Raw genomic sequence first — 13,853 nt, 5'->3', positions numbered from 1 at the left:
ATTTAAATAGGGTTCTGGCACTTACTACAATAAATCATTTGTGAAAATTTGGTGAACTTAGCTCAATTAGTTTTTGAGTTATCGTTCGGACGGACGGACGGACGGACGGACGGACGGACGGACGGACAGACAAAGCTAAATCAACTCAGAATTTGACGCTGATCAAAAACATACACTTGAGTCTATATCTAACACCGTTATTTCTTAGCGTTACAAACGGTAAGGCAAATTTAGTATACCCTTCGAACATACGTTCGTACGGGTATAAAAATTGTGCAAATATCAGTAGAAAATAAAAATATCTGACGAAAAAAGAGAAACGAAAGCATTCTTGAAAAAATTATTTGAATTGAAAACTTTCTTTTCAATTTTATAAATGAAAAATACCTAATTAATACTTTTGAAAGAAATAGTGATAATATGGTTATTGACGAGCTCGGATTAAATTTTTAAAAATATTGTCGAAAATTAGGTTTGTCAATTATTATGCATCCACCTTTAAAATTAAGCATGACTGAGCAATTCAAAATTTAGATTATATAAGAATTTAGAAATTAGCAATAATTATTCTAAACTATAATATAAAAGCTCTGGGCTCTTGCTTTCTTGCTGAAATAAAAGTTTATCTATAAAACATGAAAACATACAATTTATTTAACTGTTCAAAAAAAAAAACAATAAGAGTTCCAATGAACTTGAGAAATAAAATAAGAAAAAAACAAAATTCCCACATTTGTTGTAAAAAATTGCTGAAATAAACAAAAAAAAAACAGTTATTTTAATTTCGGTCAGAATATTTTATTAACTTTCATCTGCTCATAAATGCTAATTTTTTATTTTATTAAAAAATTTAATTTATTTAAAAAATTATGCCTATTTAATCGGTAAATATGTTTTTTGTATTAATTAATAAATGAAATTAATAAAGGTGTCAATTATATGCAAAACCTTAATTATATTTACATACTCTTGTTTTATATTTAGCTGGCAAAAGAAAAAAAACTTGAATATAAATGTGTTCATGTGTTTATGAGCTTATCGGCCGATTTTTATTTGTATATAAAATAAATTCATTACTTTATTTTTGCACAATGCATTTTTTTTTAATATATAAAGGGATGAGCAGAATAAAATTTTCTTCATATTTCATTATTGAAATTTTTATGAAATTAATTCCAATTGTTTAACTCTAACACTATTTGCAAAAATGATGTTTTTTTGCCGAATTATAGCTTAATGTGAAATTAATTTGAATTCTACCCTGTTTTTGAAGCTACAGATTGCGAATAACTGTCGTTTGTAAAGCAATACATCTGCAAATATTTAATATAAAAATAAATTCTCTTGAATATAAATTTAGAATTTCCATATAAAAAGAATATTGAATAATAATCTATAATAAATAATATGAAACTAATTTGGCCTCTTCACGATGAAAGTCTTAAACCAATAACAAATTATCCTTCAAGGTCTGTGAAATTAATATACGATATGTGTTAATGTTCTACAACCTACGCGATATCCTTACTTTTTCACAAATTTTATCCATTCCTCATAAAGCATTAACATTGAATTTGCTATATTGCTTCAAATTGAAAGTACCGAAGGCAGGGCTATTCGAAAAATATTATATTTTTCCAAAGTTTCACTAAAAGTAAAAGAAATTCTAAAATTTGTACTGTGATTAACGATATTTTAAAGTATAATCCTGATTTGTTTCTATACATTTCTGCTATACGAACAGTTTTCTAGATATATTGCACTTGCATAGAAATATTTTTATTGCACAAGTCATTTTGAGCCGAGTACCAATAAAATCTATAAGAATTTCGAGAAAAAATTACAAAAAATTTACCTATTTTCTTAATAAAAATTTTATCAAAATCACAAATTTTCTCTTAATTTAAATTTATTTGCAATATTAAGTACAATGTATACAATCTATCTTAAAAAATTTTAATAAAATTTGAATTACATCTAAATAAACTACCCAAATAGTAATTATAGCAGCTTACGTTGTTGATATAAGATGTACTTATACTAAGAATATTAATTATGCTCATTATTTTCGCGAAAAAATTGCAACCTTCTAAGAAGCTATAAAATACATAAACATACAAATAAAATTTTAATTTCTAAATTTAAATAAATATGATGAAAATTTTTTGATTGTAGTGATAAAGCAGAAGTTTTCATCTTTTTATTATTGACAACTACCTCAGGAAACCTTAATAAAGTATAACAAGTATATAATGTGATGATAAGGAAATATTTTATTTATTTTGTTTGTTTTAAGTAGTATAAAATAATTTCATTTCACCTGATCAGGGAGTTCACATGAACTTTTGTTATCGTTTACGATATTATGTTTAATATAGAAGGTGCTTGCATGGCATAATAAATATTAAGATATAAAAGAACTTTTACAGTATTTTAAGCAAAATATGTACTTGAATTTTAGGAAATGTTTGCTTAAACATTTTTATTTGAATAAAATTATTTAAAGTTCAAATCTTTTATTATTGTGAATTTTAATTTTTTGCTCGTACTTTTTTTTCTCAAAGACATTTTTTATTGAATGTTTTTATATTTAGTTTAATTACGTAATTATAGTAAAAATATTATAAAATTTTAATTAGTTTATTGTTATATTTTTTTGTTATTGTTATGCTTAATCCGAAAATTTTATAATCAACAAAATAAAAAAAAAAATTTATGATTTTCGATATTGCTCACTTATTTTTGTATAGTTGACTTTTTTTTTGACTATTGTTTGTTTTCATTTATCAAAAGGTTGTAAATAAAAAAATTTTGAAATATTTTATTATTTTATATTTGATTTTTTAAATTTTATAATTTTTTGATGAGATTGAAAACATTTGTGATGACTTGAATTTTTAATTTACTCTTATAATTTGTTTTAATTTTACTTTATTTAAAAAAGACTTATATGAATAAATTTACAAATGATATTTTGTTCTGGCAATTTTTAGTAGTCATAAACGAAAAACACTTCAACGTTTGCATGTCAATGATTTATAAGTTTACTAAATATATTGATAATAGAGATGGCGTCTACAATGTGTTCCATATTAAAAAAATAACATAACACTTCAAATTAATCCACGATTAATTTTGTGGTCTCTATCTTAATTTCAATTATCAAAATACAGAAACGCTATTTTGTATTACTGCAATATTAAAAATGAAAATAAATTTTAATAGCGTTTCAAATAAAATGAAATCAAATGAATTAGTGCTGGAATACATGAGTTTTTGTTATAAATAGAACGCTATTTGTACTTATATGCATTAGGGCTTATTCTGAGAGTCGAAAAGTTTCAAAAACTTTATTGTAGACACGAATCTTTTATATATGAATTGGCTTGTCTTTATTTATATATTTCCTGCTATAACTTAGTGATTTGTTACTCAGAATGATATTATACACATAAGCATTTACATATATCAAGTTATATACAAGTCAAAATTATCGTATAAATTTAAATTTCGTAGAAAAGTCTACTATCAGAATATGTAAAAGTGCACAACTTTTAGTGCTGCTCTTACGCACTGACATATATTTAAAAGTGCTATACGCTTGAAATCCTATACATTTGAAGAGCAGTAGCTAGTTAAATCTTCTTAATGAAAACAGAAGCAATGAATGTTAATTAACCACGGAATTTTTATTTATAAAAAAAGTCTATTTAATTTAATAAACTAAAATAATTGCAAGGTTTAATGTTACCTAAAATATTAACAATGTTATGAAGAACATTTTTTCATAAATTAAGAATTCAAAATTGGATTTTTTTTCTCTGAAATTTTTCTTTTATCGTTAATTGTTAATTCACACTATACTCGTATATTTTTAATTTCTTTGGAAAATTTCAATAAAATTATAATGAAATCAAATGACTTCGATTTAAACAAAATTAGAACAACATTTATTTTGAGATTATTTTCTATTCGGTATTGTTATCATTATCAGAAAATTTCGACGTTCAGACTATTTAGTTAGATTGTAACAAGATAACATGTGGAGTAGATATGTATATACTTATATATATATATTTGTTAGTTAACTTTATTGATAATATTATTCATACATTTTTTTTGCGATGAATTTAAGCTTCTTCTTCTAAAATTGAAAATATTGTACAATTTTTTTATATCCAACTGAAATTCATATTGAGAATGTTGAATTGTTTACTTTAATAAAATTTATTCAATTACATTTCATCTTTATAAAGAGTTATAAATTTTGACATATTTTTAATATTCTTACATACACAGATGCTCTTTGCAAGAATTTACTTACACACATACTCATCAACATACATATATAAAATTGATCAAATGTGTTAATTGGAATTGGACAAAAAATTTCCTAAATTCTTAAAATAATTTCAATCTGCAAAATTGAATATTCGTTACTCACTTAAAATAAATATGATTGTTTGCACAATAAATCATTATTAATCAGTTGCTAATTTAATATTATTAATTTGTCATTTTCTATTTATTTTTTGTTGTAAAATAATTTAAACTGTTTACGTCAATCTTTTACAAATTTTTTCAGAACAAAAAAAAAATAGAAAGAAACTAAATGTAAACTAAATAAACGGGTTCGTTATTACGGTACATTGAACACAAACCGCCAATTTATTTATATTTCAACGCATGTATGTACACATGTATACGGAATAATAATTATGTGTTTTGTAGGCGTTTGATATAGCGTTAAGCTATTTAACACAAAATTGAGTGTGACCTGAAATGTATAATACAAAAAATTTATCACTTTAAAATTTGAAGACTTTATACTATAAAAGTCATACAAAATTGAAAATAAAATTTATATGCTATTTGTGCATACATACACTTATTTTCTATTTGAATTTTTTGACATGAAATATTCTATGATTTAAATCTTTTTACCAAATTTAAAAATATTTTCCCAATATTCCAAAACAAAATAAAAGAAATTATAAAAATAAAATTTTACAAGAGCAAACTGCTACTGCATTTGTTGTAATAGTATTGCGGCAATTCTAATTAATTTGCCTGACATTTCATGTAATGCATGTGTGAAATGCATGTTTTGTCATTATTTTTGTGGCATGAAATTTATGACATTGTGACTCGACTGGCGTTATCCGTTTTAGTTTTGTTTTACCAATTTTTGTCAATATATTGTTTGTTTAAAATTTTGATCATATGCTTGTATACTGTCATTTTACATATGCATACATACATAAATATAATGTATAAAATGGAACAAAAATTAAATCTCTATAAATTAAAAGTTAAATGTTAGATACATATTTGATGAAAAGAAGTGGTACAGTTTATTAATCGAAATAATTACCTTATTTTCACAACGAAATAAATTCGCAAACAGTCTGAAAATTTTTATTTAATTTCGGAACTTGAGCTTCATATGTACATACTTGCACTATTCTCAAATAAGACGCTTTAATTTCTTGTATCAAACTTCATTCTCAAATTTTACGTGATTTATTTTAAGAGACTAATATTTTTCCAACAAAATAATCAATTTCCATAATTACTTTGCAAATATAATATATGTATATATATATATATATATATATATATATATATATATATATGTTTTTTATTTATTTTATATTGTAATTGCAAATTGCAACATTGACATAACGCAATTAATAACTTGTAATTATACAACTTACCGTTGCCGATTATTTTATTGGCTTCCTTATTATTCTTAATTGAAACTTATTTGTAATATTACTTTGAAGTTTGAAAAAACGTGAACTAAAATTTAAAAATATTGAATATAGTTATTTTTTTAATTTTTATAAATTAATTTACTATTATTGTATACTTATTTGTAATATTTTGTTTATAAAATATTGTTGCTTCGATTATTTCAAATAAAGCTCAATTATTTTCAAACATACAGTATTGAACTTCAATTTGTTAGTTATTTTATTTTGAATTTATATGTGTGTAAGGAGGGTGTACAAAATGCGCAAATTTATAATTATGATGTTACAAGTTATAATATATAAAAAAAAGTAATTTGTGACAAACGAAAGGATAAGAATTATGAAAATTGTAAATATTTGCATATATAAAAATTAAAATTATAATATTAAATATCATTGAAGGTACTCTTCTTTAGAACATAAGATTTAATTGTTCTCTACATACTTTTCTGATTTGGGGAATTTTCAACTTTAGAAATTAAATAATTATTTTTGCATAATACAAATTAAACCCTTACGATTATATTGGTACTGTGCATACTTTGTTCAAACAATTTTCTTTACACAAAGTTCAAACCATCTTGTACTCATTATTCTAAAAGAAATCATTTTTACTGTTAACAGTCTTGCGATATTAGATAACAATTGACGACCTTAAAAATGAAGGCTTTTGTTATCAAAAATTCTCAAAAGCTAACAATATTTTCAAGTGTATAATCAGTTTTAAAATATGCGGCTTACTTTAGACTACAACTGAATTTACTTTCTTTGTCTCATATAAGTTTGAAGTTTATTTCATGTTAATTTAAGTAATCTGATCACTAATTTGCAGTCGAGAGTGAATAATTAATATGAGTTCTTTAATAATATGATTTAATATTTATATTTATATTTTATATTTGTAAATTAGATTATTATTTTTTTTTTGATAAATAATTAAAATAAATTGTTATTACAATATTATTTTTATTATGTTTAAGAATAAACTAAATGTTTATTATCATGCATCATCGTCATCATTATCATCATCTTCTTCTTCTTGTTCGTCTTCATCATCACATCTTCATGAATTTGAGTCTAGTTTCTGTAATTGTTATGGAACATTTTCTGAAATACCGTCACATATAAAATCATCAAAATTCAAAAAATTAAAATTATCACAGCAGGATAAAAGTGAGTAAAAGAAAAATTTAAAAAAAGTTACAAAAAAAAAAATTTAATGATTTTTTTGGTCAATGTTTTTTTTTTTTTTTGAAAAATTTAAAGAATATTTAAATTAATTTTTTAACACTTTTTACAAAGTAGATAATTATAATAAAGCTAGAAAATATTTTAATTAATAAAAGAATTTAATAAAATCCAAAAAATGCAAACTACCGTTATTGCTAACTTTCGGGTTGTAAATCTTGTCAGGGTATTTTTCAGATTAATGATTACTTTATTATTATTGAATAGAACATGTACACTTAATGTATCTAATGTAATCAATTGCAAATTATTTAATTTATTATATACGTTATAAGTTAGTGGAAGTGTAAAGATGGTTTCCAAATCATGTAAACTGACCACACTAATTCATTATACAAAAATTATAATAGGATTAAGTAGTAAAAAATAATTTATAATTATAACACTGATCTATTCACAGTATATGACGAGAAACTAATTTAAGATTTCTAACTTTTAAATGAATCTTTCACATTTATGAATAAGTACTGCATTTTTATGTTAATATTTTGGTTAATCAAAAAAAAAACAAATTAAGTATAGCACTGTGTATAATTATTGACCAAATAATTACAATTTTACTTTGTATTCATCAATATTTTATTTATAGTTAGAAAACTACTTATTCATTGTCATCGCTTTCAATTGTTTTACAAATTAATATTTAATAATTTTTCAATTAATTGTTAAATAAATACTAAAAAAACAATAAATAATATACCCTTCATAATTATGTCAATAAAATTCATTCCTACCTATTGTTCTGGCACTTCATATTTCTCAGTCCCTTTTGAACAGTGCATTAACTGGAAACTATGAAGAAATTCGAAAAAAATGCATTATTAAAAAAAACAAGGTTATTGAGTTTTTTTCTTTATTTGATTTACAGTAATTGAAATGTTATTGTTTTCTTACATATTTTTTGGTTTTTTACAATAATTAAAAAATTATTTGAGTTTTTTTCAGAAATGAGTTTTTATCATTTAATTTATTAGAATTGTTTAGGTTGAATTATTATCTTTGATTACTTTAATGGAAAGTTAAAGGGAGTGCGTCACCATGAAGAATTTTTTCATGTTATATTTTTGTTTTTCATTTGTTAAGACTTTTTTTAATTAAACTTGAACATTTTTAAGTAAATTTATTAAAAAAAAAAAATAAAAATCTGCTTATGACAGAATCTACATATTCTACTTGTATTTGATCTACATATTCTGATTGATTATTCAAATTTATAATTGCATATATTTGGGATGAGAAAAAAATTCAAAGAGTCAACATAACGGTCGAATTCGCGGGTAATTGGGTGGAGTTAAGATAAAGTATCTTAAGTTAAGAAAAATATCTTTTATAATTAAGAAAATATTAATCGCCTGTACTTTCTCTGCTTTTTTGCAAAACAATATGACCTGTTGGTATTAAATTGAATTGATTTGAACAATGATTTTAGCTTTCTATTATTTCCCTAAAAGTATGCAATAAGAGAATATTTTATATAAGAGATTATTTTCATCGTATTATTGTTTTTACAATATTTTTACCCCTCTTTAAAAAAATATTTCTATAAAATTTTTGAAACAAAAAATTAGATAACACGATAAAAAATGTAACAGTTTATCGATACTCAAGTATCGAGTGTATTTTTTTTAACCTTTAGCGTATCGATCATGTACTTTAAACCTTTAATTGCGATAGGCTTTTTAAAAAGATGAGGAGAATTTGTGTATTTAAGAAAGGCTTTTCAAGACGACGCAAAGGACTTTTCTTCCGCTTCCCAATACCTTATTACCTACGTCAATATTATTGAATTCCCTATTCTGTATATTTACTTTCTGTCCAAATTCTGTTATTACTTTTATTACTAAAAACGGTTATTAATCAAACCATGCTTATTAGTGACTTTTTTAAAATAAATATTTTTAACAACGCATATTTCATTCACAATTACTCAATAATTATTATATTATATTGACTATAAGTAAAATATGTACAAATATTTGTTAACGATTAAAAAGTAAAAAAAAAACGTAAAAAAAAATTATAAAAAATAATTTTATTTTATTGTTGAAAACTTCTCAGTGTCATTCAATTATCACGTTTTTTAATAATACAGGATTGACAGGCGTCAAGTACTGAGTATCACATTACAGCATGTAAACAAAAAGTTCAAAAGAACTGTACACACTTATTTATTTATTGCAATAAATGCAATTTTCTTTTTAACTCTTATTAAATGATATTTAAACACTTAACACATTCATCCATTAACCAACACACTCAAATATGAATATTATATTTGTATTTTGTATATGGGTACGTACGAGTATTTGATTTGTTACCTTTTTACTTTTTCGATTTTCGTATACAATAATCTAATTGAACTTGACCTTTTCGGTTTTTCATGTTTCGCGTTCACACCCAAATGTTTAAAGCCGTATACTATAGAATAAGAAAAGAAAAAAATAATTATAAATTTCAACAGGTAAAAATATTGCGTAAAAAATTTTCTCAAACCAATTCACGTATTAACATGCATACTAAATATGTGTGTGTTCATGTATGCATTTATGTAAAATTTTTTTCCTACTTTATTTTATTTGTATAAGTTCAATTACAATCTTTATGTGAATTAGGCTATTAAAATAAATATGAGAGTAATAGCACACTGCAGTACTGGCACACATTCAAATACAAAATATTTAACTGCGGTCAATGTTAGTCTTGTTTTATTTTAAGACTTTTTAATCACGGTATATTACATTATATGGTCAATTTGTATATGGTATTTTTAATTATATTAAAAAAGTGCATGTATCGATTAAATTAAGTAGCTTATAAATTGTTAATTTTCAATTCCTACATAACACCTTCATAAAATGTTTTTGTAATTAAAAGTAAGTCTTAAATTTAAAAATTGATGGTAATCAAATTTTTTTTAAACTAGTCACAATATTTTTTTTACACATAAGAAAAAACACGTGCGTTATTTAATTCCATCTAAGGTTCTTTCCGATAAAAGCTTATCCAACATATTCAATTTAAAATTGATTTAGGGATTTTTCAGGTGATGAAAGCAAATAGTTTTTGAAATCCATTTAAATATGTTGATCTATTAATCGCCTCAAATCACTTCAATTTGTTGTATTAGATGACTTTAATTCTCCATTATTTTGTACCTGACTCATAAATTATCCTTATATAGATGCTTACATAATGTTTAATTGACGAAATTTTTAACTCGACAATTTATGAAAAAATTAAAGAAAATTTTTGTATTTCTTTTATACATTAAAATTTCTTGAATATCATACTGATTACAAAATTTCTTATTTATTTTTGAAATATTCTTGAAAATTTTCTTGAAAATCATAATTATTCAAATTGTTTTAAAATAATATTTCAACGCTTGATAGATTTGTTAACTCGACCGATTATTAAATTGTTTAAGTACATGGCAATCATGTTAAAAGAACATTAAAAATTACCTTTAACCACAAGGAAATAAATATTCTATCAATAAAATTTTGTTAATTTAAATTTTAGAACGGAATTATAATTGAAATGGCAACATTTCAAATACTTTATTAGAATATGCAATTGCACATGCAATTCAATTATACAGGGTGCGGGTGTTTAAAATTTTAACATAGTGTCGTTCTTGTGCATTATTGACCTTTATCAGAGTTTTAAACATTGAGTTCATATAATAGGGTAAAATATAACAGGCTGTTCTATGTAAAAAGGTCGAATTCAGCTCTGGTCTCCAGACATATTATAAACATGTTAACATAACACAATATATTAATTGTTATATGTTGTACACCTTATAGTAGCGTAATAATTACTGACGTGTATATAAATGAATATAAGCCTTAAATACTAAATTTTCCATAACGTATTTTTAAACATTAAAAAAATTTAAAGTTGATTTTAATTTTTATTTACTAAATTTATTATTAATAATTAATTCACACATAAAAATTAATATTTGCTCACAAAGAAGAAAATATTGCAAATATTTTGTTTTTTCTTTGTTTCAAAAATGAAGTTTGAATTTATGACATTGTATTTTCTTCGCTGGAATGAGTTACATAAGTTTTGTTTTATAGTTTACAAAGCGTTAAATGACATTTTCACGGTAAATAAGCAATCCTTAATTATTTATTTTTTTATTTTGTTAAAAATTTTAAATTTCTTTAATAATTTATTTGGGAATGTGAATTTTATTATGGAAAATTATAAAAATTTTTATGATCTGACCCAATTTTTTAATTTTCTTTATTAAAATTTATTAATTGTACTATAAAGTAAAGTGGCACAATCAGATTCAAATAAAATAATTAAAAGAAATCTTTTTTTATGAGAGACAAGTCGTCAATTATTAATTTAATGAGTTTGCAATGACTGCTTGCTTCTAATAAAAAACAATTAATCAAAAGTATTTTGCATAATTTTCTGTAAAACATACTTAAATTTTCAAGGAAATCTTTAATAAATTATTCCTGGGTTCTTTTTTTTAAATCTATTAACGGCAATCTTTTAATTTTTTAACTGTTTATTCCAACTTAGCAACGTATTTGAATGGCTATATCAATTGAAGATTTTGCTGTAAAAGTTGGATAGTATAATTGGGTATCGTACGTTTTTCTAAGAACTTGTTTTATAACTCTTAAGAGTAATAAAAATAATTATTTTTATTGTCAAAGATGAAAACTGTAAACTTCACATTGAATATTTGACAATCAAAGTTCTTTGGTGATAAAAAAGTTCTCTACTCTATTCAAAAATAATTTGAATCCGTAAATTACTTTAATAAATTGAAATTTCTTGAGAATTCATGGATAGACACGAGTTTGCAAGTGGTATATCAATATGTGTAATTGCAAATTGCTAATATGTTCACATATTGTACAAATATTTCCAGCCAATTGAAATATTTCAATAACAACGTGATAAATAAAAATTAACTTGATTTTTCTTCGAATACAACATATTCATTTCTCCTTATCCTCTCAATGATTCATTAAATTTTCTTCTGTGAAAAATCTTGACATTGAAATTTTTATTTTTAGTTTAATAAAATTTATTTTCTCAAAAACAAGAACACACAAAAATTATTTTGAAAATTTTTTTATTTGTACTGTGACTTTGTAAAGTAACCTGCTATTTCAAGGGAAATATATTTTACGTAAATAGTAAACAATTTTTCATATGTCAATCTCAAGCATAATTAATTATTAAAAATGTTGAATTAAGGATCTTATTTAATTGGTTTTTACGATTTTAATATTTGTTAAACTATAAATTAGCCCCAGAAAAATTAAATGAAGTAATATTCAATTTTTTTATGGAACTAAAAACAAGCCAATGGAAAAGTTCATAAATTCATATATGTGTGTGTGTTGTCCTACTCAAGATTTCTCCTCTTCTACCGTTTAAATATTGGATTTAAGCAATTAAATATTATTACACATTTTTTTTTATTCAAAATTAAAAAGGTATAGCATTATGCTTATCTTAGTATGCTATTAAATTTTGGCCATAAAATAATAAAACCAATAAAAATGACAAAATAAGGTAAAATATAAAGTTATACTTGTTTAAATATTTATGATAAAAAGTGTCATACTGAATAGTTTATTGACATGTTTTTTTAATGGAATTGTTTCCAAGGATATTTTAAGAATTTTTTTTTTCGTAAAAATATTTGATTTATAGGTACAAAAGTTTAAAAATTAAAATGAAATAGAAAATTCAATACTCATTTGTCATATACAGCTATTGGAAAATAGACCTTAAAATGCCGAAAATTTTCAATATTTGAGGTTACGGTGTTATTCTATATGGACATTTTGTAAAAACCTTAATAAATCATTTTTCAAATTAGAACTTTTACCTTTGGAATGACATGCTTCAAATTAACTTTCTCATTTTCTTCAAACTAACTTGTCAGAGTGTTTAAATTTTTCGTATTATATGTACATTACCTCAAATTTTTCGAAAAAATTATGCAGTATACATTCATACATAAAAAATAAAAATTAATTTGCATGAGCGTCTAATTTTAGCAAAAATACATGATCTTCCCTGACGTTTTTCACTTTCTTTGAACTTGAAATTGTCCAAAAGTTATGCCCTACGTACTATGCTATTTACAACAAAGGTTATTTAAAATTCTTTCATTCAAGACTGCATACATACATACGTATGCATAAACATTCCAAAATAATTTTAATTGTAAAAAAAATCTTATTGAAAGTTCTTTTCCCATTCTTAACACATTTTAATTTAAATTAAAGCGATTAGTGAAAGATAGACTAATTTACGTCATTTACTTTCTTATTTAAAATTTAATACATTTACATATACAATTATACATGTTTGCATATATACATATATACATACGTTAGTCTGAAAACCTGAATTAATGTTCATTTAAAAAAAAAGAAGTAAAATAAAAAAGTTCCAAACAATCAATCTACTCAGTATTCTGAGTATGCACGTGTGTGTATGACTGCTATCTATATATGAGAGTATATAAAATAATTCTATAACAGTAAATTTAAAATGGTCAATTTGTCTATTATCGAATCGCGCAATTCAATTATTTATTTACTTTTATTGATGTCAATTTTATTATACTATTGTCCATTTTAAATACTTGTATAATATCATTAAGTTAGGAATAATAATGTATAAAAAATTATAATACATTCGCATACATACACATATGCATATGTATGTACAAGTTTTTTTCTCTAAATTAGAGCAGAACATTTAATCGATAATACAAAATATTAAAAAATTAAAAAAAATTAAATTGCGCCTAGACTTTAAATCTCAAATATTTATGTAATTTTAAAATGAACC

The 13,853-nt window shown here is 22.9% G+C and overlaps 1 protein-coding gene across 2 annotated transcripts in view; it reads left to right on the top strand.

Moving 5' to 3' along the window:
* LOC129619137 (solute carrier family 41 member 1) overlaps positions 1–13,853 on the top strand; it is an 85,303-nt gene that overhangs the window by 43,637 nt on the left and 27,813 nt on the right. The window contains exon 2 of one of the 2 annotated variants that reach the window (XM_055534230.1): positions 6,737–6,929. The exons of the other annotated variant lie outside the window; for it this stretch is intronic. Coding sequence (XP_055390205.1) covers positions 6,737–6,929 — 193 coding nt within the window. The remainder of the gene's footprint in view (positions 1–6,736; positions 6,930–13,853) is intronic. 2 annotated transcript variants of the gene reach the window in all.

The sequence above is a fragment of the Condylostylus longicornis genome, unplaced genomic scaffold (genome assembly GCF_029603195.1).
Source record: "Condylostylus longicornis isolate FDR11 unplaced genomic scaffold, ASM2960319v2 ptg000010l, whole genome shotgun sequence".
NCBI lineage: Eukaryota > Metazoa > Arthropoda > Insecta > Diptera > Dolichopodidae > Condylostylus > Condylostylus longicornis.
This window is presented reverse-complemented; position numbering and strand designations above follow the sequence as displayed.